General features: G+C 40.1%; 1 protein-coding gene across 4 annotated transcripts in view; it reads right to left on the reverse strand.

Moving 5' to 3' along the window:
* TPGS2 (tubulin polyglutamylase complex subunit 2) overlaps positions 11,695-17,805 on the reverse strand; it is a 64,810-nt gene continuing 58,699 nt past the window's right edge. For 3 of the 4 annotated variants that reach the window (XM_021096295.1, XM_021096294.1, XM_021096292.1), the window contains 3 exons: positions 16,510-16,623; positions 14,754-14,914; positions 11,698-13,479 (listed from right to left, as the gene is read on the reverse strand). In XM_021096295.1, the coding sequence (XP_020951954.1) occupies positions 13,249-13,479; positions 14,754-14,914; positions 16,510-16,623 (506 nt within the window). In that variant the 3' untranslated portion in view covers positions 11,698-13,248. Of the gene's footprint in view, positions 13,480-14,753; positions 14,915-16,509; positions 16,624-17,805 lie in introns of all 4 variants that reach the window. The other variant, XM_021096293.1, reaches the window with a different exon arrangement.

Raw genomic sequence — 17,805 nt, forward strand, 5'->3', positions numbered from 1 at the left:
GTAGGCCACTCTGCAGCCGGGACAGTGGGCCCTTGTCCAAGGTATGCAGTGGCATACTGACTCCTCCCTCGCTTTCCCTGTGAGCCAGGGGTTGTAAAAAGAATGTATCAACTATGAAAGGATGCTGTGTCTCAGAAAAGTATCTTAAATTGGGTAAATATCCTTGTTCTTTTTTGAGTATTGCATGTTATAAAAGGGCTTGGAAGCAGTTATTCTGAGAACTGTAATGTAAAAACAAGCCATGTGTGGTCTAAGACAGGGCTGCCCAATAGAAGGTTCTGTGATTGATAGAAACATTTGATATGTGCCCTATTCAATACAGTGGTCACTAGACAGAACATTTGAAATGTGACTAGAGAGATGGAGCTGAATTCTACATTTTATTTAATAGCTACCTGTGGTCAGTCACTACTGTACTAGATAACACAGGTCTGAGAGAACACACCTTTGAACTTTATTGATTTTATATAAAGGAGGTTTTATGTGATATTTAATTGTGTATTGAATGGCTTTGGACTTGTGTTCTACTCAAGAACTTAAAGACAGCCTAATAAGAAGCTATGTCCCCTGCCTGCCTATGCTGAGCCTTAGGGGTCTTGTCCTGAGTGGAGAATCCTGTGGTTGATGTTCGCTGCCATCAAATGGCACTCTTCTCTCCCAACACATGCTTCCTCGAAGATGTGCTCTCTCCTCAGCCGAGTGCATGTCAAGCCTGTGTGCGTGGCCCAGTGATAACCCCATGGCCGAGTGTGCATCTCTGACAGTTAAATCCACCCTGTAATAAAGCTTTTCAAAACACCACGTCAGTTCTTGTGTTGTTTTCCCCATGGTCCTCGCTACTGCATTTCACACATATCATCTGGGAGGCCTGCTCCTGACAGATTTTATCCACATAAGACGAATTGATTGGATACTGGCAAACATCCAGTTAGATGGTTGCATTCATTCCCAGTGCTGCATTTACCAAGGTGGGTATTGGCTAAGACCTGGGTGCTGGGTGCTGCAGTAAACATAAAGATGTGTAACCACAAAGATCCCATTTCTGAAACCACAAATCGGGGGACACTGTCTGATAAAAGATGGAGTCACAGCTACTGAGTGGCAAGAGGCAGTCTGGGAGATATTGTTTGGATGCCAAAACACTGGAGTATCAGCAGCATATTTCACTACAACAGGGTCTTCTGACAGAGGTGGCGGTCTCTGAGCTGAACTCAGGTGTCTTGCCTTTAAAATAAGGCAATGGCTGCCTTTTGAGAATTTGCCTAAACATTTAAACTAACAGAATTTTCACAACTTTTTTCTCATTACTTGGTAGTTTGTTCCTATTGGTATATCCTGGACTTAAGTTTGAGGCAGCTGCTGAGTTAGCACCAAATGATGAATTTATTGATTTTAAGTTTAATCCACTAATATTTCATGTGGTTCCACACTAAGCGGCATGGCTTGCCGGAGTAACACAAAGCCCCGATCTCAACAACCATTGAGGACACGGAAGAGACAAGGCAAAATGACCGAAAGTTAATTGAGTGTTGCTGGCGTGAAGTACTCCCCCACAAAGAGGGCTCTCCTTGTGGACTCAGCTTCTCAGAAGCTTTGAGGTAGAGGTAGACTGGAGCTGGACTTTGGGAGGAAGACTTGGGACAATGGTCACACTGACAGGTAGGAAATTAAAGATACAATGTCACAGAAGGAGAACCACACTGGTGTTTTGAAAGGAAAGGGAGTGGATCCGTAGGCACAGCCAGATGGTGTGTGGAGAACTTTAATGATTGCAAAGAAAGGTTGCAGTCACATTACAGAGGAAGAATGGAAAAAGAAGGGACTAATCTGTGAGTTCTCATCTGTGTATTTAATTGTCACAAAAGCTCCATAATGAATGCTAATGTGTTAATCTGAGAATGGTTGGCAAGAAAAACAGAATCCAGTCTCCTCGGTTGGCCTAAGCCAAAGAAGGAAGTTCATCATGAGATCCCAATTTGGGTTGGTACCCACAGTGTCAATTCCACTGTAATCAAGGAGGCAGAGTTATACACAAATATTGCTACCGTGTGTGTGTGTGTGTATGTATTGACCACTGTATTGACCAGAAAAAAGTTAAGTATATTGCAATCCCTAGATTACAAATATAATGCAAAGTATAACTTAAAAACCAATAGATAAATTAAAAGGAAATTATTTAAAAATTAAAATTAGAGGGGTAAAAATAGGTGTATAGATAAAACATGAGTGGTCATGAGGTAGAATTTGTTGAAACTGGGTGATGGATATATGGAGATTCATTATACTATTCTCTCTTTGTAAATGTTTAAAATTCTCCATAATAAAAAGTCTTAAAAGTGGATGTATTCATGCAGAAACTAAAAAGAGGCCCCTTGATCCTGCTGTTCCAGTCATTGTACATGCTTCACTGGACTAAAAACAGATTTTGATTTCTTCTCCATGTGATGAGAGCAAAACCACCCAGACCCATTAAGTAGAAAGTTTCAGGCTGCGTGAACATTATTGTCATCATTGTGGCTGATTAAAAGTCCTGATGCTTGGAATCTTTCCTTGCAATTTTGATTTAGTAGGTCTGGGGTGAGATCTGGGCATCTTATTTTCTATACACAACTCCAGTGATAATGATGCATGTTTATGCTTGTGAAGCACAGCTTCAGGCTTATCATTCTGTGGCTTATCATGTGCAAGCAGCCCCTTGTCATTCCTATCCTTGGTTTGGGTACTTCCCTGCCGTAGGACACAAGCATAATGATGTGGCACCTCATGCACAATCTTAGCTATATCAGTGCATCGTGAGACATCCTGCCATTTACTCTCATTTTTTTATTTCAGCATAGTATCTTTTCTTGGGCAGTGGAGTTATAGTAGAGCTTATTGCCATTTCACTTGCTTTGGTTTCAAAACAGTGAAATTCTGGTGAGTTTTTCTCCCATGTAACCCACTCATCTTACACACAATCTGAAATCTTTCACCAGGAGTGCTCTCTTCCTCCTTCACCAGGGAAGGCTTCATGAGTGTGTGACCTGGGAAGTTATACAGGACCCCACAATCGGAAGGCCTCACACTTAGTTGAATACTATCCTGTCACTGCCTTGGAATTCTTAGTTTTATCTTTGAACTTGTGTTTTGTAAGTCAAGTATGATGGCACAAAGGAGCATACTGTTTTTTTTACCACCCCTCTCACCTACAGCCTTTGTGATATCCATGAGTACAGAATTTCAGTGGGCCCCCCATACATGAGCGTCCAGAGAGGTTCAGAGTAAGTACAGGGCAAACGGGTATGTCTACTACTGAGTAAGTGGGGACACAAGAGCCCCCAAGAGGTTATACTTTCTATTTGAACCAGACTTGATTCGAATGGAGAAAGAAGGTAATAGCATTCTAAGAAGTGTGAATGACCATGGAACCAAACATGTCCTTTCTTACTCATGTTACTTTCCTATATTCGCCAATCACTTATACTGAAAATGATGACATAGGAAAAAAAGGAAAATATAGGGCAGCTCATAATTTTTTTTCAGTCCAACTTTACTTATCAGTAAATTGAGAGTGATGACAGAATGTGTACATACCAAGGTAAAATTACAGTTGAGCTAGATTTGTGCATTGTTTCCATTGTGAGAAGTGAAACATATGTGGAGTTCTTGTCATGGCTTAGCAGGTTAAGGACCAGATATTGCCTCACTGAGGATGTGGGTTTGACCCTTGACCTCGATCAGTGGGTTAAGGATCCAGTGTTCTGTGAGTTGTGGTGTAGGTCATAGATGTGGCTTGGATCTGCCACTGCTGTGGCTGTGGCATAGGCTGGCAGCTGCAGCTCCAATTCATCAATCCCTAGCCTGGGAACTTCTATATGCAGCGGATATGGCTGTCAAAAAAAAGAAAAGAAAAGAAAAAAAGAAAAAAGAGAAGAAACATATGCATACAAAAGATATGAAATACAAATTGTGTAATTTTGATGATTCTGTATGACTTAAATGCTTGTTTTTGTATTCATTTAAAAAATTTTTATTATACTTTATTTACAATGTTCTGTCAATTTCTGCTGTAAAGTGACTTGGTTTTACACACACACACACACACACACACACACATTCTTTTTCTCACATTATCCTCCATCATGTTTCATCACAAATGATTAGGTATAGTTCCCAGTGCTATACAACAGGATCTCATTGCTTATCCACTCCTGTTGCTACAGTTTGCATCTACTAGCCCCAAACTCCCAGTCCATCCCACTCCCTCCCCCTCACCTTTGGCAACCACAAGACAGTTCTCCATGACCGTGAGTTTGTTTCTTTTCTGTAGATAGGTTCATTTGTTCTGTTAGATTCCAGATAAAATTGATATCATATGGTATTTGTCTTTCTATTTCTGGCTTATTTCACTTAGTACGAGTCTCTAGTTCCATTTATGCTGTTGCAAATGGCATTATTTTGTTCTTTTTTATGGCTGAGTAGTATTTCATTGCATGCATGTTCCACATCTTCTTAATCCATTCATCTGTCAATGGACATTTAGGTTGTTTCCATGTCTTGGCTGTTGTGAACAATGAACACAGGGGTGCATATATCCTTTTCAGTGAAATCCGTGTCCAGATACATGCCCAGGAATGCCATAGATCATGTGGTAGTTCTATATTTAGTTTTCTGAGGTAATTCCATACTGTTTTCTATAGTGGTTGTACCAACTTACATTCACACCAACAGTGTAGGAGGGTTCTATTTTCTCCACACTTTCTCCAGCATTTGTTATTTGTAAACTTACTAATGATGACCATTCTGACCCATGTCAAGTGATACCTCACTGCGGTTTTGATTTGCATTTCTCCAATAATTAGTGATGTTGAGAATTTTTTCCTGTGGCTGTTGGCCATCTGTGTGTCTTCATTGGAGAAATGTATATTTAGGCCTTCTGCCTATTTTTCAATTGGGTTGTTGGTTTTTTTGCTGTTGAGTCGTATGAGTTGTTTGTATATTTTGGAGATTAAAACCTTGTTGGTTGCATCATTTGAAACTATGTTCTCCCATTCCATAGGTTGTCTCTTTGCTTGTTTTATGTTTTCCTTTGCTGCCCAAAAGCTTGTAAGCTTGTTTAGGTCCCATTGGTTTGTTTTTATTTTTATTTCTATTGCTTTGGGAGACTGATCTAAGAAAACATTTGTATGGTGGATGTCAGTGTTTTGCCTACATTCTCTTCAAGGAGTTTTATGGTGCCTTATGTTTAAGTGTGTAAGCCATTTTGAGTTAATTTTTGTGCATGGTGTGAGGGTGTGTTCTAGTTTCACTGATATACCTGCAGCTGTCCAGTTTTGCCAGTACCAATTGCTAAAGAGACTGTCTTTTCCCCATTTTATATTCTTGCCTCTTTTGTCAAAGATTAATTGACCATCAGTGTCTGGGTTTATTTCTGGGTTCTTTATTCTGTTCCATTGTTCCACTGGTATATCTGTTTTGGTACCAGTACCACAGTCTTGACTGCTGTAGCTTTGTAATATTGTCTGAAGTCTGGGAGAATTATGCTTCCTGCTTAGTTTTTGTTCCTCAGGATTGCTTTGGAAATTCTGGGTCTTTTATGGTTCCATATACTTTTTTGTATGGTATGGTTTGTTCTAGTTCTGTGAAAAATGTCATGGATACTTTGATAGGGATTGCATTGTATCTGTAAATTGCTTTGGGTAGTATGGCCATTTTAATGATATTAATTCTTCTAATCCAGGAGCATGTAATATGTTTCCATTTCTTTGAATCCTCTTTAATTTCCTTGATTAATGTTTTATAGTTCTCAGCATATAAGTCTTTCACCCCCTTGGTCAGGTTTATTCCTAGCTATTTAATTTTTGGGGTGCAATTTTAAAAGTTATTTTATTTTTGTATTCCTTTTCTAATATTTCGTTGTTAGTATAAAGAAATGCAAGATTTCTGAATGTTAATCTTATATCCTGCTACTTTGTTGAATTCATTGATCAGTTCAAGGAATTTTTGTGTGGAGTCCTTAAGGTTCCTATGTATAGTATCATATCATTTGCATAGAGTGACAGTTTTACCTCTTCTCTTCCAATGTGGATACCTTTACTTTTGTCTGACTGCTCTGGCTAGGACTTCCAATATTATTTTGAGTAGCAGTGGTGAGAGTGGGCATCCTTTTCTTGTTCCAGATTTTAATGGACTTTCAGCTTTTCTTCACTGAATATTATATTGGCTGTGGGTTTGCCATAAATGGCTTTTATTATGTTCCCTCTATACCCACTTTGGTAAAAGTTTTTTGTTTGTTTGTTTGTTTGTTTGTTTTTGTCATTTTTGGCCACCCTGCAGCATAGGAGGTCCCAGAGAGGGATCAGATTGGAGCCACAGTCGTGACCTAAGCTATAGCTGTGGCAACACCAGATCCCTAACCCACTGTGCTGGGCCAGGGATCAAACTTGCATCCCAGTGTCTCCCAAGATGCTGCTGATCCCATTGTGCCACAACAGAAGCTTCTGGTAAGAGTTTTTATCATGAATGCATGTTGGGATTTTGTCAAATGGTTGTTCTGTGTCTATTGAGATGATCATATGGTTTTTCTTTTGTTAATTTGGTATATGATGTTGATTGATTTGCATATGTTGAATCACATTTGTGAACTTGGAATGAATCCCACTTAGTTGTGGTGTTTTATCTTTTTTATATGTTGTTGGATTCAGTTGGCTAACATTTTGTTGAGGACTTTTACATCTATATGCATCAAAGATAATGGCCTGTAATCTTTTTTGGTAGTATTTTTGTCTGTTTTTGGTACTAGGGTAATGGTAGCTTCATAGAATGTCTTTGGGATTATCCCTTTTTCTTCAACCTTTTGGACAAGTTTAAGAAGGATGGGCACAAGTTCTTGTATGTTTAGAAGAATTCAACTATGATGCCATCTGGTTCTGGACTTTTGTTTGTAGAGTGTTTTTATTACATATTCAATTTTATTTCTAGTGATCAGTCTGTTCAATTCATTCAGTTTGGGAAGGCTATATATCTCTAGAAAGTTGTACATTTCTTCTAGGTTGTTAAATGTGTTGACATAAAATGTTTATAGTATTCTCTTATGGTTTTATGTATGTCTACAGTATACACTGAGTTTTTTTTTTTTTTTTTCATTTCTTATTTTGTTTGAGTTCTCTCCTCTTCTTGGCAAGTCTGGCCAGAGGTTTGTCAATTTTGCTTACTCTTTCAAAGAACCAGCTCTTGGTTTTATTTTTTCCAGTGTTTTTTGAATCTCTATTTCATTGATTTCCTCCCTAATCTTTATGATTTTCTTCCTTCTGCTGACTTTAGGTTTTGTTTGTTCTTCTTTTTCTTTTTCTTTTAGGTGGTGAGTTAAGTTGTCAATTTGAGATTTTTCTTCTTTTTTGAGGAGGGTCTGTTTCCTGTATCACTGTGAACTTCCCTCTAGGCACTGCTTTTGGGGCATCCCATAGCCTTGAGTGGTTGTGTTTTCATTATCATTTGTCTTGAGGTTTTTCTTAATTTCCCTTTTGATTTTCTTGTTGACCCATTGGTGTTTTAGTAGCATGTTGTTTAGTCTCCATGAAGTCAGTTTTTTTCTCATTTCTTTTCCTGTGGTTGATTTTATGCCATTGTAGTCAGAGAAGATACTTGAAATAATTTCTATGCTCTTAAATTTGTTTAGCTTTTCACTCCAGTATGTAGGCATTCCTTGAGAATGTTCCATGTGCACTTGTAAAGAATATATATACTCTGATTTTTTTGAATGTAATGTCCTGAAAATTAAGTCTAATTTCTGTCATTTAAGAGCTCTGTTGCCTTATTGATTTTCTGACTAGAGGATCTATTCATTGATGTAAGTGGGGTGTTAAAGTCTCCTACTATTATTGTATTCCCATCAATTTCTCCTTTTATGTCTATTAGCATTTTTTGAATTTGGGTGCTCATATATTAGGGGCATATATATTGACAAGCATAATATTCTCTTGAATTGTTCCTTTTATCATTAAATAGTGTCCTTGTTTTTCTTTACAGCCTTCATTTTAAAGTCTACTTTGTCTGATTTGAGTATTGCAACTCCTGTTTTCCTGGCTTTTCCATTTGTATGAAATTATCTTTTTCTATCCCCTCACTTTCAATTTATATGTGTCCTTTGCCCTAAGGTGGGTCTCTTGTAGGCAACATATTCTAAGCTTTTTTTTTTTTTTTTTTTTTTTTTTTTTTTGGTCTTTTTAAGGCCACACCTGTGGCATATTGAGGTTTCCAGGCTAGGGGTCAAATCGGAACTACAGCTGCCAGCCACAGACACAGCAATATCAGATCCAAGCTGCGTCTGTGACCTACACCACAGCTCACAGCAACACCGGATCTTTAACCCACTGTACAAGGCCAGGAATCAAGCCCATGTCCTCATGGATGCTAGTTGTGTTCGTTAGCCACTGAGCCAAAACAGGAACTCCCAGCTCTTGTTTTTAATTTTTTTTAATTTTTTAATATTTTTTTTTCCCACTGTACAGCAAGGGGGTCAGGTTATCCTTACACGTATACATTACAATTACATTTCCCCCCCCACCCTTTCTTCTGTTGCAACATGAGTATCTAGACATAGTTCTCAATGCTATTCAGCAGGATCTCCTTGTAAATCTATTCTAAATTGTGTCTGATAAGCCCAAGCTCCCGATCCCTCCCACTCCCTCCCCCTCCCATCAGGCAGCCACAAGTCTCTTCTCCAAGTCCATGATTTTCTTTTCTGAGATGTTCATTTGTGCTGGATATTAGATTCCAGTTATAAGTGATATCATATGGTATTTGTCTTTGTCTTTCTGGCTCATTTCACTCAGTATGAGATTCTCTAGTTCCATCCATGTTGCTGCAAATGGCCTTATGTCATTCTTTTTTATGGCTGAGTAGTATTCCATTGTGTATATATACCACATCTTCCGAATCCAATCATCTGTCGATGGACATTTGGGTTGTTTCCATGTCTTGGCTATTGTGAATAGTGCTGCAATGAACATGCGGGTGCATGTGTCTCTTTTAAGTAGAGTTTTGTCCGGATAGATGCCCAAGCCAGCTCTTGTTTTTTTAATCCAGTCTGCCACTCTTTCTTTTGGGTGGAGTATTCAGTCCACTGACATTTGAGATAATTATTGATAAATGATTTTATTGCCATTTTGAACCTTGTTTTCTGGTTGAGTCTACGTTTCTCCTTTTTTGTTTGGTTGATTTCCTTTTATTTTATGCTCGTGCCCTCCTCTTTTTAGTTTTTTGAGTTTATTATTTGGTTTTGATTTGTGGTTGCTCTGTTCGTCAAGTGTGTTAACCCCTTCCTATATCTGCTTGCTTTAGCCTGACAGTCATATAGATGCAAACACATTCTGGGAAAAAAAAGTCTAGATTTTCTTGCTTTCCTTCCCCACATTTTATGATTTTGAAGTCCTTTTTTAACATCTTCATGATTATCCTTTTACTGTTCCTTGTGTTTATTGTCAATTTTACAATAGTTTTTCTTTTTTCTTCTAGTTCTGTATACTGGCTTAAGTGATTGCCATCCAACTGTAATTTCCTCCATCATATTTCTTACTTCTTCATTTAGAGGAGCACTTTCATTTTTTTTTTTTTTTAGAATGGGTTTAGTACTGCTGTACTTTCTCAGTTTTTGTTTGTTGGAGAACTTCTTTATTTCTCCTTCTATTTTAAATGATATCCTTGCTGGGCAGAGTATTCTAGGCTGCAAATTTTTTAGAACTTTGAATATATCTTTCCACTTTCTTCTGGCCTGTAGTGTTTCCATAGAGAAGTCAGCTGACAGCCTTATGGGGGTTGCCTCATAATTAACTACTTGTTTCTCTTGCTACCTTTAGAATCCTCTCTTTAGCTCTTGACATTTTTATTATGCATTGGTGTGGGCCTGTTTGGGTTCAACTTGTTTGGGGCCCTCTGTACTTTCTGTATCCTGGTATCTGTTTCATTTAGCTTTGGAAAGTTTTCAGCCATAATTTCTTCAAATGTATTTTCAATCCCCTTTTTCTTCTCCTTTTGAAATCCCTATTATGTGTAGATTGGCTCACTTTATATTATCCCATAGATCTCTTATATTGCTTTCATGTTTCTTCATTTGGTTTTTTGTTTGCTATCCTGATTGGGTGATTTCCATTATTCTATCTGCCAAGACACTAATACGTTCCTCTGCATTATTCATTCTGCTCTTCAGTACCTTTAACTCAGTTCGCATCTCTGCAAATGAATTTTCTAATTTTTCTTGGCTCCTATTTCCCAGTTCCTTTCTAAAGTAATTTGCATTACTATTCATATCCACTCTTAATTCTCCCATATTTGCCCTTATTCCTTCAGTATTTTCACTATCTCCTTTTTGAACCTGGCTCCTATTAGACTGTAGAGATCTGTTTCATTGCTCCCTCCCGTGAATTCTGCTGTTCTTTTAACTGGGAATAGTTCCTAAGATTCTTCATTTTGCTCATATTTTTCTTATTCTGTGAGTTTAGGGAAATCAACTACTGTAGTCTTGGAGGGCTATTTATACCTGAGAGTACCCCTGGGTATTTTGTGAGGGCTTACTAGTTATTTTTGGTGTGAGGGTTTGGATGCTTGCTGTTTTCTCAGTGTATGTAAGCTGCTATCCCCTTGATATGGTATTCTGTGTGCTTCCAGGGAGATGGAGGCAATGGGCAGGGCTAGTAGTGCCTGATTGCTGGGCCCTTGATAGTAGCAAGGACCTGTGGGAAGGTGGCACAGGCTGTAGGAAGTGGCAGTGAGCCTCAGGTAGGATTTAGGAGGTACTTGGAGCATTTGGCAGTGGCAAGCATGTGCATTCCCAGGGGAGTGAAAGCAATGGTGCTCGGTTGCAGTGCCCTCCTCTGTGCTGACCTCTGAGGTGATTGGGGCCACAGGTGCTGCCTCTTCACGGACCCCTAGTGGTGGTGGGTCATGCTTACCTTTGGAGTCAGAGACCATGCAAGAAGCACTGCATCAGGAGGCACCACCACCCATCTGGTCCACATGGGCACAGAGAAAAGATATTCCTATGGTGGTCCACCCCCCCACCTTGCCCTTCCCAACAGCAGCACCTTTCTTCTGTGGACCCAGGACTCCTCCTGGGTTCCCTCAGCTGTGGTGCACTGCTCCCTAACTCCTCAGGCTGTTTCCACACAGCCAAGCCTAGTCCTCTCCCCAGAACTGACCTCTGGAGCCTGAGTGTCCATGCCCAGCCCCCAACTGAGCATCTCAGTCTGTAATGTCCTGGGAGGTGGTACCAATGATCTTTGAGGCTCTCACTCTACTTTGCCTTCCTCAGTCCGGCTGCTGCACGTTTCTCTGCAGCTTTGAGGTCCCTCCATCTCAGATGATCTCCCCATCAGATAGGGGGCTTCCAGGGTGTGGCTTCCTTTCCTCTTTCTTGCCTCCCTCTCAAGAGTGCTGTTCCTGTCCTGATTCCTTTCTCTCTCTCTCTTTCCCCCTTTTGTTCTACCCACTTCTATGGAGGGTTTCTTGCCCTTTTTGGAAGTTTAATGCCTTCTGCCAGCATTCAGATGTTCTATGAGAATCATTCTACATGTAGATTTTTTTTTTAATGTGTTTGTGGGAGAAGGTGAGTGCGAAGTCTTACTCATCTCCACCATCTTGATCCTGTGCCTAAATGCTCTTGTAAGTTTCAAGCTGCATTTAAAACTAGATTTTTACAATATAAAATGAATGATAAAGTGCTAGGAACTTAAAATTATTTAATTTTTCTTAGAATAACATTAAGTAGCAAACAAACAAAACCATGGTAACAAGTTGTGAGAGAAACCACAGAAGAAAAGAATTTTAGTACTTTTAATGGTACCATTTTCCTGATTTTTGGACAGAAGGCTCACATTTTCATTTTAAACTGGGTCCTACCTATTGGTAGCCAGCCCTGCTCTCGATTGCTTTACACCTCCTGAAGTAGGTCCCAAGCCTTTTCTTACCAGAACCCCCTCCCATCTACAGCCCTTTGGGGGCTCTACCTGGTTGTCACTGCGTGAAGGGCAACATTGCTCCCCTGGCTCCTCTCCTTGTGGAATCTAGAGCTGCAACAGGATTGACTTAAAAATAATTCAGGGTTTCCATTAGAGGAAGGACACCTGCCACAGTGGAAGATGACATAGCTTCTAATCCCCTTCTAACCTTGACTTGTCTTGGGGAAGCAGCCAAATGCTGTGATCTTTTATCTGGCACTGCCTGGTCTCCCTTTGATTTGATCAGTTTGGGCAGGAAAAGGCTTCTGGAAGACAACTTCAGCTATTAGCTTTGACAACCTGGCTCTTCTCTCTCCTTTCTTGCTGCTCCATGAATTGCTGAGCAGCTGTGAGTAGGCCGATCAGGTAGAAAGCTCTTGTCAATAGTAACTGATTTCATCAAACCTCTTTATGAGGAGTCCAGCAAAGCAGTGCTTTGGACTTTGTGTTTTTTAATGATACAGCAGAATTACCTCTTCTTAAAAAAACACAATAAGTGAGATAATTCTGGCAAAGGTGCAAATATCACAAAACTGGAAATAAGAAATTTTATAGGAATCTGAAAATGAGCAAAACAAGATTTGTTTGTGGTAAAGGATGTAGAGAAACATACAAATGTATCTTCAAGATTTTTCATGGAACATTATAACCTATCAAATATTAACTGATCTGAGGAAGGGTATGCAAAAATATTCTCATATAGTGCTGCCCAACAGAACTTTCCATTATGATAGAATTATTTCATCATGTCTGTGCTAACACAGAACCCACTAGCCACACGAATATGCACAATGTGGCTAATATCACTGAGGAACTTAATTTTCAATATAGCTTAAATTTAGCTGCTTTAAAATATGGCTACAACTGAACAGCACAGCTCCAATGCCTCATAAGTCAAAACCAATGGTTTCTCCAGGGAATTTCTCCAATTACTGCTGAGGGGTGGGGGTTGGAAGTAGGAAGAGAAGAAAGCTCTTAACAGATCTCTTTAGTCACTTACACAAGACCTTAAATTCTCCACAGCCTCCAGATGCAGTAGGTGGCACAACCTGCTATAAGGAGTATGGGGGAAGGATTCCTGGGAAGACCTGAGTATGTTCTTCCAAAAGGGGATCCTGGCTAAGGCCAATGGGAGTGAAAGGCCTAGGATTCTGGTTACTCAGTTGAGAAGAGGACTATGGTTCCACACACAGACTCTAAGGCCTGGGCCATGCCTGCAGCATCTGTGCATGGAAATCATTGCTGTGGGGCTTGTGGGGAGCTGGAGGTGGGGTGCTCATTTCCGGACAGGGTTTCCAGAGCCAGAGGAGGATTTAGAGGTGGAAGGAGGACCTGAGGGCCCTTTCTGGCCACCTGCAGGTTGAGGAGGCCCTTTCTTTTTTGGGATTAAGGTCTTGTTCTTGCTCTTGAACACTTTGCTAGGATCCAGCTTGTTCACAAAGGAGTCAGTCTCTTCTGTGAGTAGGTTTGTGTTGTAGGTGATGGGTTTATACATGTTGAACCATTGCTGTAAGGCAGAAGTGGGAAAGAGAGTCACAATTCAAAGGAGAAATGCATACGTTTATGCTCTTTAGTACAAAGGTAGAAATCTGGAGAGACAAGACAGAGAAGAGAGTAAAAGTTTTTATGAAAAATTGCCTCTAAAGTCTACTAGCATTTCTTTTAAGTAAAAGGGAAGACACACATTACTTTATGAGATCTCATAACCTTTAACCAATGTATCATGAAGACCAAGAATCTGAGTAAGCTTCTTTCCTTCTGACTTAGTGAGCCCTGAGCCTGGGATGCTAGGTCCTTATCACCGGGGTACCGTGTCCTTCTGTTTTGCCCTCAGACCAGCCACTGACCATCTGGTGGATTTGGTAACATCATTCCCACAGGAGGGGAGGAGAAAGAGGCCAGAGCAGCCTCTGCTGAGGGAAGCTGCATACTCTCTTCCCTACAGGGTTTCTGGGCAGCTAAGGGAAAAGGAGATCTACATTTATTGACTTTCATTGATCATAACTACCCATTATGTTGACTGGATGGACGTCATTGCCACTTGAAGAGATGAGGTCCACTTGATAAATATATACATGGAGCCTAGTCCCTCATTTTTTGCCACTCATTCAAAAGTTCAAGACATACTTGGTACTCTTAAACCAGGCAGTATGTCAACATTACCTGACATCTGTATGTTTAAAATGTGTCTAGATCTGTAATATAAATGAGGCACATCCATACTTTGAAATACCCTACATCATTGAAAAAGTCAGCTCTCTATATACTGACAGGGAATGAGCTCCAACATGGAGTTAAGTGAAGAGGGTGCAGAAATATGGGAAAAGTACATTGCAGTAGTGATTTAGAAAAAAAGAACCAAAAACTGTTTGGATGCATGCTTTCTACTCAATAGAGTATCTTGGTGAAGACCCAAGAGAAACTAACAGTGACTGCCTGTGGGGAAGTGGATGGGGAGACTGGAGAACCAGGGAGTAAGAGATCGACTTTTCACTGTTCCTGTGTGCATGTACTGGCTATCCAAAACCAACAATCAAACCTAAACCCTCACAAAGAGTTCCTTAGAAATAAAAACTCCCCAGGTAATTCTGAGGATCTGCCAAGTCTGGGAATCACTAAACCACCTCTACTGGAAGCCTTGCTTATTAAAAATACAGTTTTATGGGCTCCACCCCAGATCACCTGAATCAAATGAGGAAGCTAGGCATTCATAATTTAAGCATTTTCTGAGAAGATTCTGATACATTCTACAGTGTGAGGTGACAGTTGGTTCTCTCTTACCTTGGCCTGGGGGCTAATGCCATAGCTGGTGAAGGCATACTGCCACTGGGGCAGGCCCAGGTGGGTGATGAGCAGGCGATAATAGGCAGTAAAGGTATCTGTGAGAAAATGCCAGTATAATGCTCTGTCCAGGAACCAGATCTCAGAGTCTTGTGCTAATGCTGAAATAGCACACAAAAGAGATAAATGAAGAGATGGCTTAACACCTTTTATTTATAAAGTCAACATCTACTCACAGTGAAAACAAGTTTCAACAGTGGAAGGGATGTAAAATATAAGTTCCCCTTTTTCCTTCCAATTGCCCAGCTCCACTCTCCAGTGGCCAGTGTTTCCAGTTTCTTTGGTATTCTTTCACAAATTCTTGATCAATCAGTTGACTGATCTATCTGCTGGGCTTTGGCCATCTGTGCATTAAAGCCATCTAAGCAGCACTCCTTTCTTGTGTGGACTCAACACTCCCTTCCCTCCCTAGATGCATGTTGTTGTCTCAGCCTTCCTGATGGTGAGAAACTCTGAGTGGCCCTGATTTTCTGAGGAGGATCCCTGTTAGGAATTAGAAGAGCTATGAGAAACCACCAAAGAGAGGCCAGCTCCCTCTCTTGGGAATCCTGCATGTGCTGTTGTGCAATGTGCTGGTTGAGCTGAAGCAGGCACTATTGTACCAGCTTCTGCTTCAAACCGGTTTCTGACCTTCCATCACTACCCTGGAGGCCTCTCTTAGTTCATCTCCTAATGGCTGTTAACATCTCCCTGGGTGGCCTCCATCCTGCGGTATCTTCCCCTTCAACTTCTGCTTGTGGTCACAAACATTTTCATAGGAATCCTGCCATTCCTCTGCAAAATCACCTTGACTCCCCACTTCCACATAATGTCCAAACTCCTTCACCTGGTTTTCAAAACTCCCCATGAAGGGAAACAACTGGGCCTTTGGCTCATCTCTTCCTCATTCACAAGATGAATCATGTGGTCCAATGAACTTTAATTATTTATTACCCCCAAATCAGGTGCCCTCTCCCAGGGCATGGCTTTTACCCATATCTCTTTGCTTGGATGCTCTCTTTTGCACCTAACCCAAGCCCCATATCTCATTCCCAGCCACACTGCAGGATGCAGCTCAAAGGCTACTTTTCAGATTCCTCCAGCTGGAGGTGATCTCTCCTTCTCCTAGCAGTAAATCCTGGTACATCTTCTCATCCCCACTCTAGGACAGAGAGCTACCTGAAAAAGGCTGGACCTTGTCCAACTCTGCAGTCCCACGGTCCCAGGGCCATGGCATGAATTGCTGTCCGGGGGCCAGGTGGTGGCCACTGCTCAAGAGGCCAGAGCCTCTTTCTCTTGATTTACGATCTGGGATCTCAGATTGAGGTCTAGTAATTTCAAGTTTTTATTGCTATTAATTGCCCTACATAAAGACATACAGAAGAAAGACAATGTTTCTCCTAGGTGCTTTTCTAATGCATGAGCCTGCTGGAGGAGTTATAGACAGAATTACTACTTCTTTTAATTTTTATTCACTTGTAATCCTAAACTTATTACTTTGCAATAACTCACAAATGACAATAGCTTAAAAAGACTCTTCACTGGCCTGGAGAGGTATGCTCAGAGTGGACCAAACAGGTTTTCTATGCCTTGGCATCCACAAGAGACCAGGCAGCATCTCAGTAGGTCAGGGAGGAACCTTTTGTGTAATGGCTGGAGAACAAGGTTAGCCAAGGCCATTCTCAAACCACAGGACCATGCCTGCCATGATTCTTACCTGGTTTCCCTCTTTTGTAGACAAGGCAAACCTTCCCATTCCCATTGCAAGGATCCAGTTCAAATATCACACTGCGAGAATCAAAGTGAGGCTTCTCTGGCTGGTTCTCACCGGCTGCAAACCCAGAAGTTAATGGTAATGTTCAAACATACTCAGCTAAATATACTTATTCATCCAGCTTTGCTAGGATGAAAAAGCAGAAAAAAAGTCTTAAATACATTCAACTACTATTTTCAAATGTGGACCAAATGCATTCTATACTCTAAATGCCCTCGGTCTTATTCATAGTCTGTCTCGTCTGGGCTCTTATCACTAATAGTGTCACAAGATCTGGGGGAAGGTGGCAGGAGGACATCAAACTGAACTTCTTGGGAGTAGGATGACAAGAAGTCAGAGTAACTTGAACAACATTTTTCTTTTTCTCCAGATAACTGCTTTCCCCTCATATATAGCACTTTATGATCTTCTGATTAGAATTTTATTTTCCTGTCTAAAATGTACATTGATAGCATTTAATTATGTTTATAATTAATGCTAGTCTGGCTATGTTAAAAATACCTACCTAGAAATCAAATATTGTGTTAAGACAGAAAAAAAGATTTGATTTACACCTATAAATAATTTTATATAAATGCATATTTACATTTCTAATTAAAAGTGTTTAAAAAAAATGGTTTTCCCCTACCCTGATGGTTATATTTCACATTCTTCATCTTACATGGTCCTAGACAGACATATAGGTATACATTTAAATTTTGTCAAGATTGTTTGCTATATAAAAATGGGATATAACACCTTACCTGAATCTTACTTTCTATGTAGTAATACTATGTGGAAAGCCTTCTAAGACATTTGGTATTAACTCTAATTCACTCTTTTTAATGGCTGCCTGACAGTCTGTGGGAGTGGATGCACCCTAATTTATCCCACCATGCCCCTATTTATAGGCATTCACCTACCGTTATTCTGCGGTGAATGCTACAGTAGTCATCTCTGTGCATGTCCCTTTGTTTTGGTGCTTTCGTTATATATACCCTGCAGTAGAATGGACATTGGCAGACTGCTTTTTGAAAAGGTCTTTGCTTCTGAAAGATATTTTCACTTGATATAGAATTCTAGATAAGCAATTTTTTCCTTTGAGTACTTTATCTTGGATTGTTTTCAGTGAGAAATATGCCATTATCCTTATCTTTGTTCCTTTGTATAAAACTGTCTTTTCCCATTGACTGCTTTTAAGATTTTTTCTTTATCCCTAATCTTGAACAATTTGATTGTTTTTTAGTAATATTTATTCAT

This window comes from Sus scrofa, chromosome 6 (assembly GCF_000003025.6).
Source record: "Sus scrofa isolate TJ Tabasco breed Duroc chromosome 6, Sscrofa11.1, whole genome shotgun sequence".
Lineage (NCBI taxonomy): Eukaryota > Metazoa > Chordata > Mammalia > Artiodactyla > Suidae > Sus > Sus scrofa.